General features: G+C 46.1%; 1 protein-coding gene across 4 annotated transcripts in view; it reads left to right on the forward strand.

Moving 5' to 3' along the window:
* The window catches only part of FAF1 (Fas associated factor 1), a 599,080-nt gene that overhangs the window by 527,854 nt on the left and 57,969 nt on the right, over positions 1 to 13,257 (forward strand). For all 4 annotated transcript variants that reach the window (XM_063939564.1, XM_063939566.1, XM_063939563.1 and 1 more), the window contains one exon: positions 8,134 to 8,270. In XM_063939564.1, coding sequence (XP_063795634.1) covers positions 8,134 to 8,270 — 137 coding nt within the window. The remainder of the gene's footprint in view (positions 1 to 8,133; positions 8,271 to 13,257) is intronic.

Consider the following 13,257-nt stretch of genomic DNA (forward strand, 5'->3'; position numbering starts at 1 on the left):
TAAGGAGGTGATAGAGCGGATATGTGTGTGGGAGGGTGTCTCCGACAACGCCGACACCTGTTTGGATATGTGTAAGTGCTGAGGTAAAATTATTGCACAAAAGATTAGGGAACAGAAAGGAAATCTACCCTGGTCTGTCCCTATGTCACAGAGTCCTTCAGAGTCTCTCTATGGTCACTATCCAAAATAACAAAGTATCGACACGGAGTTTAACTCCACTGTCGACTACGATAATGCAAAGTTACAGCCAAGAGGGCTAAAAGATATTCAATATATGATTATTGGAATAAAAGATGATTTGCATATCACTGATGACTCCATCTGTCCCTGACACGAGAGTACACATGTTAAGGGGAAGAATGCTGAGGTAAATTTCCCTCCTCTCATGAGGAAAAAGAGCGGGAATCTCCAGACAAGAGACGGCAGCTTCCCACAAGAGAATTCTCAGGCAGTATCCTTTCCCCACTAGGGCCAGGATGTGTTGAGAATCTTCCCCTTGGGTGTCCTGTTTGTACTAGCTATTCTCAGGGATCCTGCGGATAGTGTGCACATTCTAGTATACTACCCAGACCGGCGATTGTGTCGGCATGGGTTTATAGCGCTGTGGCAGCGTGGACAGGTACCTTATCAGCAGAGATTGAGACCCTAGTATGCATATAAATATTTTAAGATGCTGTCTTAAGTGATAGATATATAATTCTAAAGCATGCCCAAAGGGGACATGAGTATACTGGGTCCTAGAGACAAAAGCTATGTCGATTTCTGCTTGACATGTCCTGTAGAATATACATTGGACAGATGATGCCGACTTTAGTGGCATATGGAAGGCTGAGGATTGTGTGGAGAAAGGTTCTCGGGCCTGGTCTCCACAGCTATAGCTGGTAATTCTGATATTTTGCCTTATATTCCTGCACAGCCTAGGAAAGCACGACATTATTAAATGCAGCTTTTCGAATAAAGAAACAAGAAAGTCTGAGGTGCGTCCTTTCTTGTCAGAGCCGGGGGCAGAGGAAAGAAGCTGTACAACACAGCTAGTCCCCAGGAACAGAAGTCCTCCCCGGCCTCTACAAAAATCCACCGCATGTCGCTGGGGCTCCACAGGCGGAGCTAGGCCCTGTGGGGACACGCCTTCGTAAGTTCAGCCACAAGTGGGTTCACTCCCTGTTAGATCCCTGGGCAATAGAAATCGTATCGCAGGGATACAGGCTGGACTGTGAGAAGATGCCCCCTCACCGAGGACCCGGCGGGCTTCCCCCAAGAGAGGGAGCCAGTGTTAACTGCAATTCGTAAATTGTATCTTCAACAGGTGGTGGTCAAGGGTCCCCTCCTTCAACAAGAGGGTGTTATTATTCGACCATGTTATAATCCCGAAACCAGACGGTTCGGTTAGACCCATATTGTATTAAAATCCCTGAACATATACCTGAAAAGGTTCAGGTTCAAGATGGAATCGCTAAGAGCGGTCATTGCAAGCCTGAAATGAATCGGGACATAAGGGATGCATACCTTCGTGTCCCCATTTATCCACCTCATCAGGCGTACCTCAGAATTGCGGTACGGGATTGTCATTACCAATTTCACCAAGGTAATGGCGGATATGATGGTGCTCCTGCGGAAGCAAGGTTTCACTATTATCACATACTTGGATGATCTCCTCATAAAAGCGAGATCAAGAGAGCGGTTGCTGGACAGCGTATCACCTTCTCTGGAAGTGAAACGGCAACATGACTGGATTCTATATATTCCGAAGTCGCAGTTGGTTCCTACAGCTCATCTGCCTCGCCTAGGCATGATCCTAGACACAGACCAGAAGAGGGTTTATCTCCCGATAGAGAGAGCTCAGGAGCTCATGACACTGGTCAGGAATCCATTGAAAACCAAAACAGGTGTCAGTGCATCACTGCACTCGAGTCCTGGGAAGGATGATGGCATCATACGAGGCCATCCCCTTCGGCTGGTTCCATGCAAGGACAATGGAACTTACTGGACAAGTGGTCCGGATCACATCTTCAGATGCATCGGTTAATCACCCTATCCCCCAGGGCCAGGGTGTCTCTCCTGTGGTGGCTGCGGAGTGCTCACCTTCTCGAGGGCCGCAGATTCGGCATTCAGGACTAGGTCCTGGTGACCACGGATGCAAGCCTCCGAGGGTGGGGGGCAGTTACACAGGGAAGAAAATTCCAAGGTTTGTGGTCAAGCCAACAGACTTGCCTTCACATCAATATCCTGGAACTAAGGGCCATATACAACGCCCTAAGTCAAGCGGAGTTCCTGCTTCGCGACCAACCAGTTCTGATCCAGTCAGACCGCAGGGGCTCATGTAAACCGCCAGGGCGGAACAAGAAGCAGGGTGGCGAGGGTAGAAGCCACCAGAATTCTTCGCTGGACGGAGAATCAAGTAAGCGCACTGTCAGCAGTGTTCATTCCGGGAGTGGACACGACCTCCACCCGGGAAAGTGGTGACTTCATCAGGAAGTCTTCACGCAGTTTTGCAAATTGATGGAAACTGCCTCCGGTGGACTACATAGCGTCCCACCTCAATAAAAAGATAAAAAAGGTTTTACGCTGGGTCAAGGGACTCTCAAGCGATAGCTGTGGTCGCACTAGTAACACCGTGGGTGTTCCAGTCGGTCTATATATTCCCTCCTCTTCCTCTCAGACCCAAGGGCTGAGAATTGTAATAAACGGAGGAGTGTGAACAATATTCTTTGCTCCGGATTGGCCAAGAAGGACTCGGTACCCGGAACTGCAAGAAATGCTCTCAGAGGACCCATGGCCTCTGCCTCTCAGTCAGGACATGTTGCAACAGGGACCCTGTCTGATCCAAGACTTACCGCGGCTGCGTTGGACGGCATGGCGGTTGAACGCCGGATCCTAGCGGAAAAGGGCATTCCGGATGCAGTTATTCCTACGCTGATAAAGGCTAGGAAAGACGTGACAGCAAGACTTTTTCACTGTATATGGCGAAAATAGGTTGCTTGGTGTGTGGCCGGGAAGGACCTACAGAGGAATTCCAGGGGGGTCGATTCCTGCACTTCCTACAGTCAGGAGTGACTATGGGCCTAAAATTAGGATCCATAAAGGCCAAGATTTCGGCCCTATCCCTTTTTCTCTCAAAAAGAACTGGCTTCACTGCCTGAAGTTCGGACGTTGTTACAGGGGTGCTGCATATTCAGCCCCTTTTGTGCCTCCAGTGGCACCTTGGGATCTTAACGTGTGTTGGATTCCTAAAATCCCACTGGTTTGAGCCACTTAAGACCGTGGAGCTAAAATATCTCACGTGGAAAGTGGTCATGCTTTTGGCCTTAGCTTGGACTAGGCGTGTGTCAGAATTGGCGGCTTTGTCATGTAAAAGCCCATATCTGATCTTCCATATGGAAAGGGCAGAATGGAGGACTTGTCCCCAATTTCTCCCTAAGGTGGTATCATCGTTTCATTTGAACCAACCTATTGTGGTGCCTGCGGCTACTAGGGACTTGGAGGATTCCAAGTTGCTGGACGTAGTCCGGGCCCTGAAACTTTGTTTCCAGGACGGCTAGAGTCAGAAAAACTGACTCGCTATTTATCCTGCATGCACCCAACAAGCTGGGTGCTCCTGCTTCAAAGCAGACTATTGCTCGCTGGATCTGTAGCACGATTCAGCTTGCACATTCTGCGGCTGGACTGCCGCATCCTAAATTAGTAAAAGCCCATTCCACGAGGAAGGTGGGCTCTTCTTGGGCGGCTGCCCGAGGGGTCTCGGCTTTACTACTTTGCCGAGCTGCTCCTTGGTCGGGTTCAAACACTTTTGCAAAATTCTACAAGTTTGATACCCTGGCTGAGGAGGACCTTGAGTTTGCTCATTCGGTGCTGCAGAGTCATCCGCACTCTCCCGCCCGTTTGGGAGCTTTGGTATAATCCCCATGGTCCTTACGGAGTACCCAGCATCCACTAGGACGTCAGAGAAAATAAGAATTTACTCACCGGTAATTCTATTTCTCGTAGTCCGTAGTGGATGCTGGGAGCCCGTCCCAAGTGCGGACTCTCTGCAATACATGTATATAGTTATTGCTTAACTAAAGGGTTATTGTATGAGCCATCTGTTGAGAGAGGCTCAGTTATTGTTCATACTGTTAACTGGGTAAGGTTATCACAAGTTGTACGGTGTGATTGGTGTGGCTGGTATGAGTCTTACCCTGGATTCCAAATCCTTTCCTAGTAATGTCAGCTCTTCCGGGCACAGTTTCCCTAACTGAGGTCTGGAGGAGGGGCATAGAGGGAGGAGCCAGTGCACACCAGATATAGTACCTAATCTTTCTTTTAAGAGTGCCCAGTCTCCTGCGGAGCCCGTCTATACCCCATGGTCCTTACGGAGTACCCAGCATCCACTACGGACTACGAGAAATAGAATTACAGGTGAGTAAATTCTTATTTTTCATACCGAACCACTCTAGACCTATTGTCATGTTCTTGGAACCAGCTTGACATGGTGCATTGGTGGGTAGACTGTGACCATAAATTATCACATGGGGCCTAATTCAGACCTGATCGCTCCTCTGTGAATTTGCAGAGGGATGCAATCAGATAGCTGCCACCCAGACAGGGTGAAAACCCGCCACATGCAAGTGTGCGAATGCATGCGTACGCCTTGCAAAAACTTCGCCTCAGCTGCAAATGCATTCGTATCTGACTCATCATCGAATGTTTTTTCCAGTCTGTGCGTAGCTCAGGACCTACTCCTAGAATGCGAAAGAAACAGGCTGATCGGGGCCGGAGCTGACGTCACACACCCTCCCTGAAAACGCTTGGGAACACCTGCGTTTTTCCTGACACTCCCAGAGAATGGCCAGTTACCACCCCCACACGTACACTTCCTGTCAATCACCTAGGCTTCAAAAAAATTTTGATTCTTTTCGCATTTTGGCTTTGCACCTGCACATTGCGATCGCATGCGCATTTATGTGATTGCAATGTCATTCGATAATCGCAGTCATTCGATAATCGCCTGTTATGCGAAATCGCACAACAGCGATCAGGTCTGAATTAGGCCCTTAGTTAGCAGTAGTACGCATGTGGCATTTAAACGTTGCTCAGTTGGTATTATGTGTGCCAAGAAAACGTTCCCCACACCATTACACCACCACCAGCCTGAACTGTTTAGACAAGGCAGAAAGGATCCATGGACGTGCGCTATTGCGGCAAAAATTGTGATTCATCCGCTCAAGTAACGTTTTACCAAGCTTCACCTTAGCCTAAGATTCCTGGTCTTACCTGGTAGGAACGTGGTCTACTGCAGCTGTAGCCAATCCTTTTATGATTCTGCATACTGGCCCTCATTCCGAGTTGATCGGTCGCAAGGCGAATTTAGCAGAGTTACACACGCTAAGCCGCCGCCTACTGGGAGTGAATCTTAGCTTCTTAAAATTGCGACCGATGTATGCGCAATATTGCGATTACTAACTACTTAGCAGTTTCAGAGTAGCTCCAGACTTACTCTGCCTGTGCGATCAGTTCTGTGCTTGTCGTTCCTGGTTGACGTCACAAACACACCCAGCGTTCGCCCAGGCACTCCCACCGTTTCTCCGGCCACTCCTGCGTTTTTCCCGGAAACGGTAGCGTTTTCAGCCACACGCCCCTGAAACGCCGTGTTTCCGCCCAGTAACACCCATTTCCTGTCAATCACATTACGTTCGCCGGAGCGATGAAAAAGCCGTGAGTAAAATTACTTTCAACATAGCAAAGTTACTTGGCGCAGTCGCAGTGCGAACATTGCGCATGCGTACTAAGCGGATTTTCATTGCGATGCGATGAAAAATACCGAGCGAACAACTCGGAATGAGGGCCACTGTGCGTTCAGATATGCTCTCATAATGTTGTTACTTGAGGTTATTTGCATTATTGTCGTCTTCCTGTCCGCTCAAACCAATTTTTCCATTTTCTTCTGACCTCTCTCAGTAACGAGGAGTTTTGACCACAGAACAGCCACACACTGAATGTTTTTGGGTTTGTAAATCATTCTTTGTAAACTCTCTAGTTATGGTTGTGCTCGAAAAACACACAAAATCAGTAGTTTCTGAAATACTTAAACCACCCTATTTGGCATCAAAAATCATCCCACATTTCTTCTCAATTACGGTACTTGGTCTGAACAACAACTGAGTCTCTTGACCATGTTTTTATGCTTTATGCATTGTGTTGCTGCCACATCATTGGCTGAATAGATATTTGTAATAACGAGCAAGTGTAACTAATAAAGTGACCGTGTGTGTAAAGATGTATATTCAGCTGTATTTCTTTCCATCTATCTCTCTTTCTATCTAGGTCTCTCTTTCTCAATCTATATATCTGTATCTCTACATATTTATGTATCGCTGCATCTTTAACTCTATCTAAAAACAATACACTCCTATCTACACCGGTATATTAAACTCATTGTGCAAGTGATGGGATATTGGTTGCTTAGAATTATAGTCACACCCATATATATATATATATATATATATATATACACGCACATACACACACACACACACAGAGTGTTGGTACTCATACCTACACATGGTTCTGGCCAACCGTTCCAGGCTGTACTGTCTAGGGCAGTGATGGGCAACCTTTGGCACTCCAGCTACTATTGAACTATACATACCGGCATGCCCTGCTACAGTTTTAGCATGGCCAAATAGCAAAACTGTAGCAGGGCATGCTGGTATGTGTAGTTCAACAATAGCTGGAGTGCCAAAGGTTCCCCCATCACTGGTCTAGGGACATGGTATTGCTTAAATATTGTCAAGATGATTTCTGCTTTGTAAGAAATGTTCCACCTCTAATGTAATTAAGACTTTCATGACTGTTGCAATAATGTCATGTATGATTTTCATGTGATAAAGCCAAGTTGTTGTGACTTCTTTAGCATGGAAATTACTTTTGCAAAGGTTTTCTTTAAAGAAGGTATAGTGCAGCTTTATTGAATTTAATTTTAGTTGAATGCATTTTAATAATGGCTGTTTTGTGCCATTTTGCTCTTGGGGTATCCGTTCTCAAGTTGGAATACATATGTTTCACTGACAGTGGCATCCCGTCAGTTGGAATCCCAGCAGCAAGTCCCCTCACCGTCTCGCCATGGGTCCGGTGGCTCTCTTCACTCGCCACAGGTTATATTCCCTTTTGGATGGTGGCGGGAACTCACTGACTGAGTGGGAATAATCTGCAGTGATCAGGATTCGGTCTGTCTGCATTTCACAGGGTTCCGTCATCGGTCTGAACTCCGGGACCCTTCATGATCTCGACAGCCGGTATATGAACTGCATCCCCTCAGATTATCTGGTGGATTAATTAAATATTGCAGTTTAAAGCACAGAAAAAAAATGGACAATAAGAATTTAAATGACCTTTTGTTGAACTGAAATGAAGGCGGTAAAACAAAGCATGCATGGGAAGTTTAGTAGGAGGGTCATTAGCACCCCTATGGCAAACACATAGGGCAGTGGGTCTCAAACTTTTTTGAATCACGGCGCCCTAGAGAACCAGAATTTTTTTCACGCCACCCCTAGGCCTAAAGCTTCTTATTGAGAAATGTAGAAAGAAATATTACATTAAGTAAATTGTGTTTATATGTCATCCCGAGGTTTAATTGCAGGAAGAGGGACACGATTTGCTTCTGTTTGTCCACATACTTTATGATTGACAGCCACCAGCACTGGTTTTGCCTATTACATTGACCATAAATAATTTTAATTGGTCCTGGACCAGTGGTGGCTAACCTTGACACTCCAGCTGTTGTTGAACTACACATCCCAGCAAGCCCTGCATCAGTTTTAGCATGGCCAAATAACAAAACTGTAGCAGGGCATGCTGGGATATGTAGTTCAACAACAGCTGGAGTGTCAAGGTTAGCCATCACTGGCCTGGACCATCAACCCGGGGCACCCCTGCAAGTGTCCTGAGGCACCCCAGGATGCCACGGCACACCGTTTGAGAACCACTGACAGGGCAATGCTACATGGGATTATTACATGGGGTTAATGGCTCCTGCGAGATCGCTTTTGTTGAAGGCCAAGCTTGACTTGTAGGCCAGCGGCATGGTATGGCAGAACTTATACATTTCTTCCAAAACACATTTTCACAGCTCATTTCCTCTTTTCTATTCCTTGGCAGGTTTCTCACCTTCTGTACCCGGCATTTTGGCAGTGTGGTGACACAGACCGTTCGATCACAGAAGACTGACCAGTTTCCACTTTTTCTCATTATAATGGGGAAGAGATCATCTAATGAAGTGCTAAATGTTATTCAAGGTAATGTGCTCCCATTTCTGAAAAGGGAAAAATGAAATGAACAAAAACTCTGTAGTGTCATTTTCACATTTATTTCCCTTTTCTGCATGTCACTTAAAGTAACTGTGCGTATTGTTTTAACCTCAGTAGAATTATGGTTGCATTGTATCGATCTATTGACGTTTGTAAGCTATAGTAGTTGGTGAAGAGCTCATTGATACAGATTGTATACTCGCATCTGTGCTGCAGTCACGATAAACAGCCCTTCTAGTCATGCCTAGTCGTCAGAGAATTTTTGTGCCAGCCGCGGTTGCACAGAGAATATAGGCATTCCACAGATCATCTGAATCAGCAGAGTCTGCCTGCGCATCTTGTTTGCAAATAAGACAAATTTTGGGCAAAAATAGACGCGCAACGTTCGCAAAGCTGCACGGGAGGCTCACTCAAGCCAGACAATTGCCGGTGCATGACGTATTGAGGCTAGGTGAGTGAGGACACGTCTGTATCTCAGTATGATTTCTGCATGGCATATTTATACACCATAGTGTGCTGAGTATACATTAGTGGGAATCTCTATCTGTAGGCACAGTACTATCATCAGTTCAGCAGAGCGCTGCGTCCCTATGTTTCTCCTGCTTCTGAGCCTTTATTGAGAGCAGAACAACTCACATTGGAGTGCTCTACATCCTTAAATTAGCCTGAATCTAGTACACAGATCTAGCTGAATAGATATTGGGACCTATGTATTGAGTGAAGATTACTAATTAAGTTAATAATTGAAAGGATAAATACATTTATTCCATTAAAATCGTTATGCTAGGTGTGGGAATTTGCTGTACCAGCATTAGAAAGCAATGAAAGGCATACAACAAGGCTCGTTCTAGTGGAGCATTGTGTAAAAGACATGGTGCCTAATTCAGACCTAGGCTTGCGATTTCGTACAGCCTGCAATCAGGTCTAAACTGCGCATGCGTATGCACCGCAATGCGCAGGCACATCGCACAGGTACAAAGCGGATCGCCGCTCAGAGATGGGTTTTAGTGCAACGGATCTCGTAAGGAGATTAACAGGAAGAAGGCGTTTGTGGGTGGCAACTGACCGTTTTCAGGGAGTGGTTGGAAAAACGCAGGCGTGTCCATGCGTTTGCAGGGAGGGCTCCTGACATCCGTTCCGGCCCCGGACAGGCTGAAGTGATCGCAGCGGCTGAGTAAGTCCTGGGCTGCGCAGAGTCTTCACAAAATCTGTTTGTACAGCTCTGCTACACATGCGTTCGCACACTTGCACAGCTGAAATACACTCCCCCTGTAGGCGGCAACTATCTGATCGCAGCAGTGCAATAGTCGCCTGCTGGCAATCAGGTCTGAATTAGGCCCATGATACGGTAACCACTCAATTTGCTGTATATTCCAGTTTATCAGAATTATTCCTGTCATTCTATAGAGCCCTTCTGCATGAAATCAGTTGTTGAGAACTGGGAAAAACACTGTTGCAGCTATTGGACAAGCAGGCTGTGAACAATGGACCTCCTTTCGCAACATCTGCAGCCATGGAGGCAAACTTCAGATTTGTTCCGGTTACTCTCATGAATTAGACACAATTGGGGTTATTCAGAGTTGTTAGCAATTTGGCAAAACCATGCAGTATAAAAATAAGCAGCCAGTATTTACCCTGCACAGAAAAACTATAACCCACCCAAATCTAAATCTCTCTGCACATGTTACATCTGCCCCACCTGCAGTGCTACATGGTTTAGCCCAATTGCTAACTTTTTTGCTTTGCTAACAACGCTGAATAACCCCCAATGTTCGTTAAAATGTGTTTTCAACAGACTTTTGCAGGCAGTGGTCCGATTTCAGAGATCATGAGCTATTTCAGCCATTTAATACCAAGAGCCCCTTTCATGTCTCAACAGTTTAGTTTGCACAACACTCTGTTAAGTAATAATAAGGGGTAAATGTAGCCAGCAAACTGCAGGTATTGGCTGATTCTGGGCGAGTCTGCCCGATGTCTTAAAGTAGCATTCCTTTTAAAGGCAAACCAGTTTAGTTTTGTTTTTTAAATAAATTCTCCTTTAAAACATTGGGCAGACTGGCCCGGAACCAACCAATGCCTGCAGCTCGCTGGCTATTATATTTACCCCTAATACTTTGTTTATAAGGAATGTTAGTGTGCACATAAAGGGTCACCTTGCTTTATTAAGTTGTTAAGAATATCCCACTGATATCTTTAACCTATCAAACATATAAATATCTCCTGTTTTTTATTGTTTAGGCAGGCATAGGATACCACTAGCATTGGAATGTAGACAGTTAAGTTTGCAGCGAATTAGTCTAGACTAGAGTACTGCATTATTCTGACAGCTGCTACAGTAACCTGCAAGTCCACTGTGATAATAAGTGGTGTGCACAAACTGAGTAGTGGGGATGGTATCGGGATCCCTGCGCTGGTTATTCCAGCGGTCAAATACCGACAGCGGCAGTCCGACACACAGGATCCCAACACCGGTAGGAAAGTAGTGTAACATTTTATTCTACAGTAGTCTATGTACACCGGAGCAGGACTCGCTGCTGTCCTGTACAGACCCCATCCCCAGACATGTGACGTCCGCAAGGGGGGCTCTTTAGAAGATCTAAGTAGCACTACAGTAGCGCTACTGGCTGCAGGGTGCTGTTCTAGGACTGACTGGCATCCTGTTAACCAGATACAGGGCCATGGGGCTGCACCACTCACACACACACACCCCCTCCCCCCCTCCCTGCGGCCCTGGTCTAGGTAGAACAGATAGAATATTGTAGTAAAAATGATACCTGAATCACAGCCGAAACCACTGACACCAATTTTATTTCTACGCTGATTCATGTTTGCGCTTCCTGGGTAAAATTGTCCCAGCGGCGTTGACTCCGCATGAAGATGTGAGTCTTGCAGCAACATACTGTATCATCGTCTTTCTCATTCACTGGTGCTGGGTCCCTGACACAGAGTGCAGTCATCATCTTCAAGGTAACTCCTGATGGCCCCACTATGGTAGATGGGACGTTCTCTGAGCCAGACCCAATGGGAAGGGTTTGTAGACATAATCTCATCACAGCATCTCTGGGTCACAGCTGCTCGGTAGTCCATTTTAGCCCACAAGCTGTCCCGTAACTGCAGGAACTGAGGGAACAGCTGTGGCCATGAGTCTCCTAGTGCCCATGGGATGATTAAATACTTAAGAATCCTCTCATCCTCCTCCATTTCATTAGCTAAGAACAGGGCAGTAAAGAAGTTCTTGGGTGTATAGTATCTGGTGTGCAGGCCTGCACGTTTAAAATATATTAGCACCATAGCAATCAGATACTTGTCTGAAATTCTTAAACAAGGATCCGTAGACAAGAACTGCTGAATCTTCTCAACTTCTAGCAGTCTGTAGAAAGCACGGAGCTCTCGAGGCCGGAGTGTAATGGTGCTGTCAAAATTGCCATCGGTTTCTGCGGTCCAAGGAGCGGTCTGCACATACCTCGGCGTGGGAGTTGAAGAGGGAACCGGGCTTGAGGGCTGATCAGGTTCCTTGGCCACATTTGCTTCGATATCTGTGCTTTTTCCTGACTTCATTTTCTTCCATATGTAAATACAGAAGGCGATCATGCAGAAGGCGATCACAGCTGCGGAAGTTATGAGGATGATAATGACAGAGGCTAAAATCATTTTGTCAGTGTCATCTTGATTATGGGCAGCTGAGTCTCCAGAAATGACCGCGTCTTCTGTCAGGGCACTGGCAGGGTCTCCGGATAAACCGACCTGCATGGTTTCAGATGTCAAAATTACTCCTTTTATCAGGCGTGTCAGTAACAAAATCTTTAAACAAGGGAATCTCAATGTACGTCTTTCCTCTCCGAATACTACCTATCAAAGAGCTGGAACTGTAACAGTCTGTGACATCACTCTGGCCTCAGCGTCCTGTGATGTAATAATGATGGCAGTTGATGGGTTTAAAAAAAAAAAAAACTGCCAGAAATGTTATATAATGTTATCACATTACTGTGCTCTTAACTCCTGGATGTTATTTCAGATAGCGGATTATTACAAGTGTTTCCCTATATTTATATATAGCCTACATGAGGGGGACTTGTTCTTTTATTTTTGAATTTAATAATGTTTTATAAAAAAAAAATATTTCACAATACAAAGAGACAAATACAATCCTCCCCTATCCCCCCTCACTGTATACCTACCCCCCCCTCCTCTGACTATAACCTAAAACTACAATAATAGTAAAGTTAAAGAAAAAACATTACCCCCTAAACCAATCCCACCCCCCTGCCAACTCCCGCTGCCGGGATCGACTGATCATATATGCAGCACATTTGATTAGTTAATGTGACGTGGGGGCTTTGCATTGGTGCATTGCATCGTAGTTGCATCTAAAACATGCACAATGTGCATGCGATGGGTCAAATGACGCGTCAATATCATATATCTGTACACGATATCGACGTAGTGTATGGCCAGCTTAAATGGTGTCGATTTTCTAACTAGTTGTTATTAACATAAAGTACAATTGCAGCACATATTATGTTAACAAATAGTTCTCCAAATTGTTGCCTCACCATAGTTACATCTTACCAATTAAAGGGTATATTCAATTAAAGTTGGATCCATTCCGACATGTATTTGTCGGAATGGATCCGACAACCCCTATTCAAAGCTTATCTTAATTCGAATTTTTCAAGTCGAATTAAGATGAGGGACGCAGAGGAGGAGAGGGGGGGCGAGCCGCGGGGGACAGCCGCCGGCAGCCAGAGGAAATCAGCGCTGCAGCAGGATGTCACACAGCCGCCCAACCTCACGGCAGTGTCCACCCGGCTCCAGCAAGCTTGCTGGAGCCGGGTGGACACTGCCGTGAGCGGCGCGGGTGTGTGTCATCCTGCTGTAGCGCTGATCTCCTCTGGCTGCCGGCGGCTGTCCCCCGTCTCCCTGCGGCTCTCCCCCCTCTCCTCCTTTGGGTCCGCATCTCAGTCCGACATCTTTT

The sequence above is a fragment of the Pseudophryne corroboree genome, chromosome 9 (genome assembly GCF_028390025.1).
Source record: "Pseudophryne corroboree isolate aPseCor3 chromosome 9, aPseCor3.hap2, whole genome shotgun sequence".
In the NCBI taxonomy this organism is placed as follows: Eukaryota; Metazoa; Chordata; class Amphibia; order Anura; family Myobatrachidae; genus Pseudophryne; species Pseudophryne corroboree.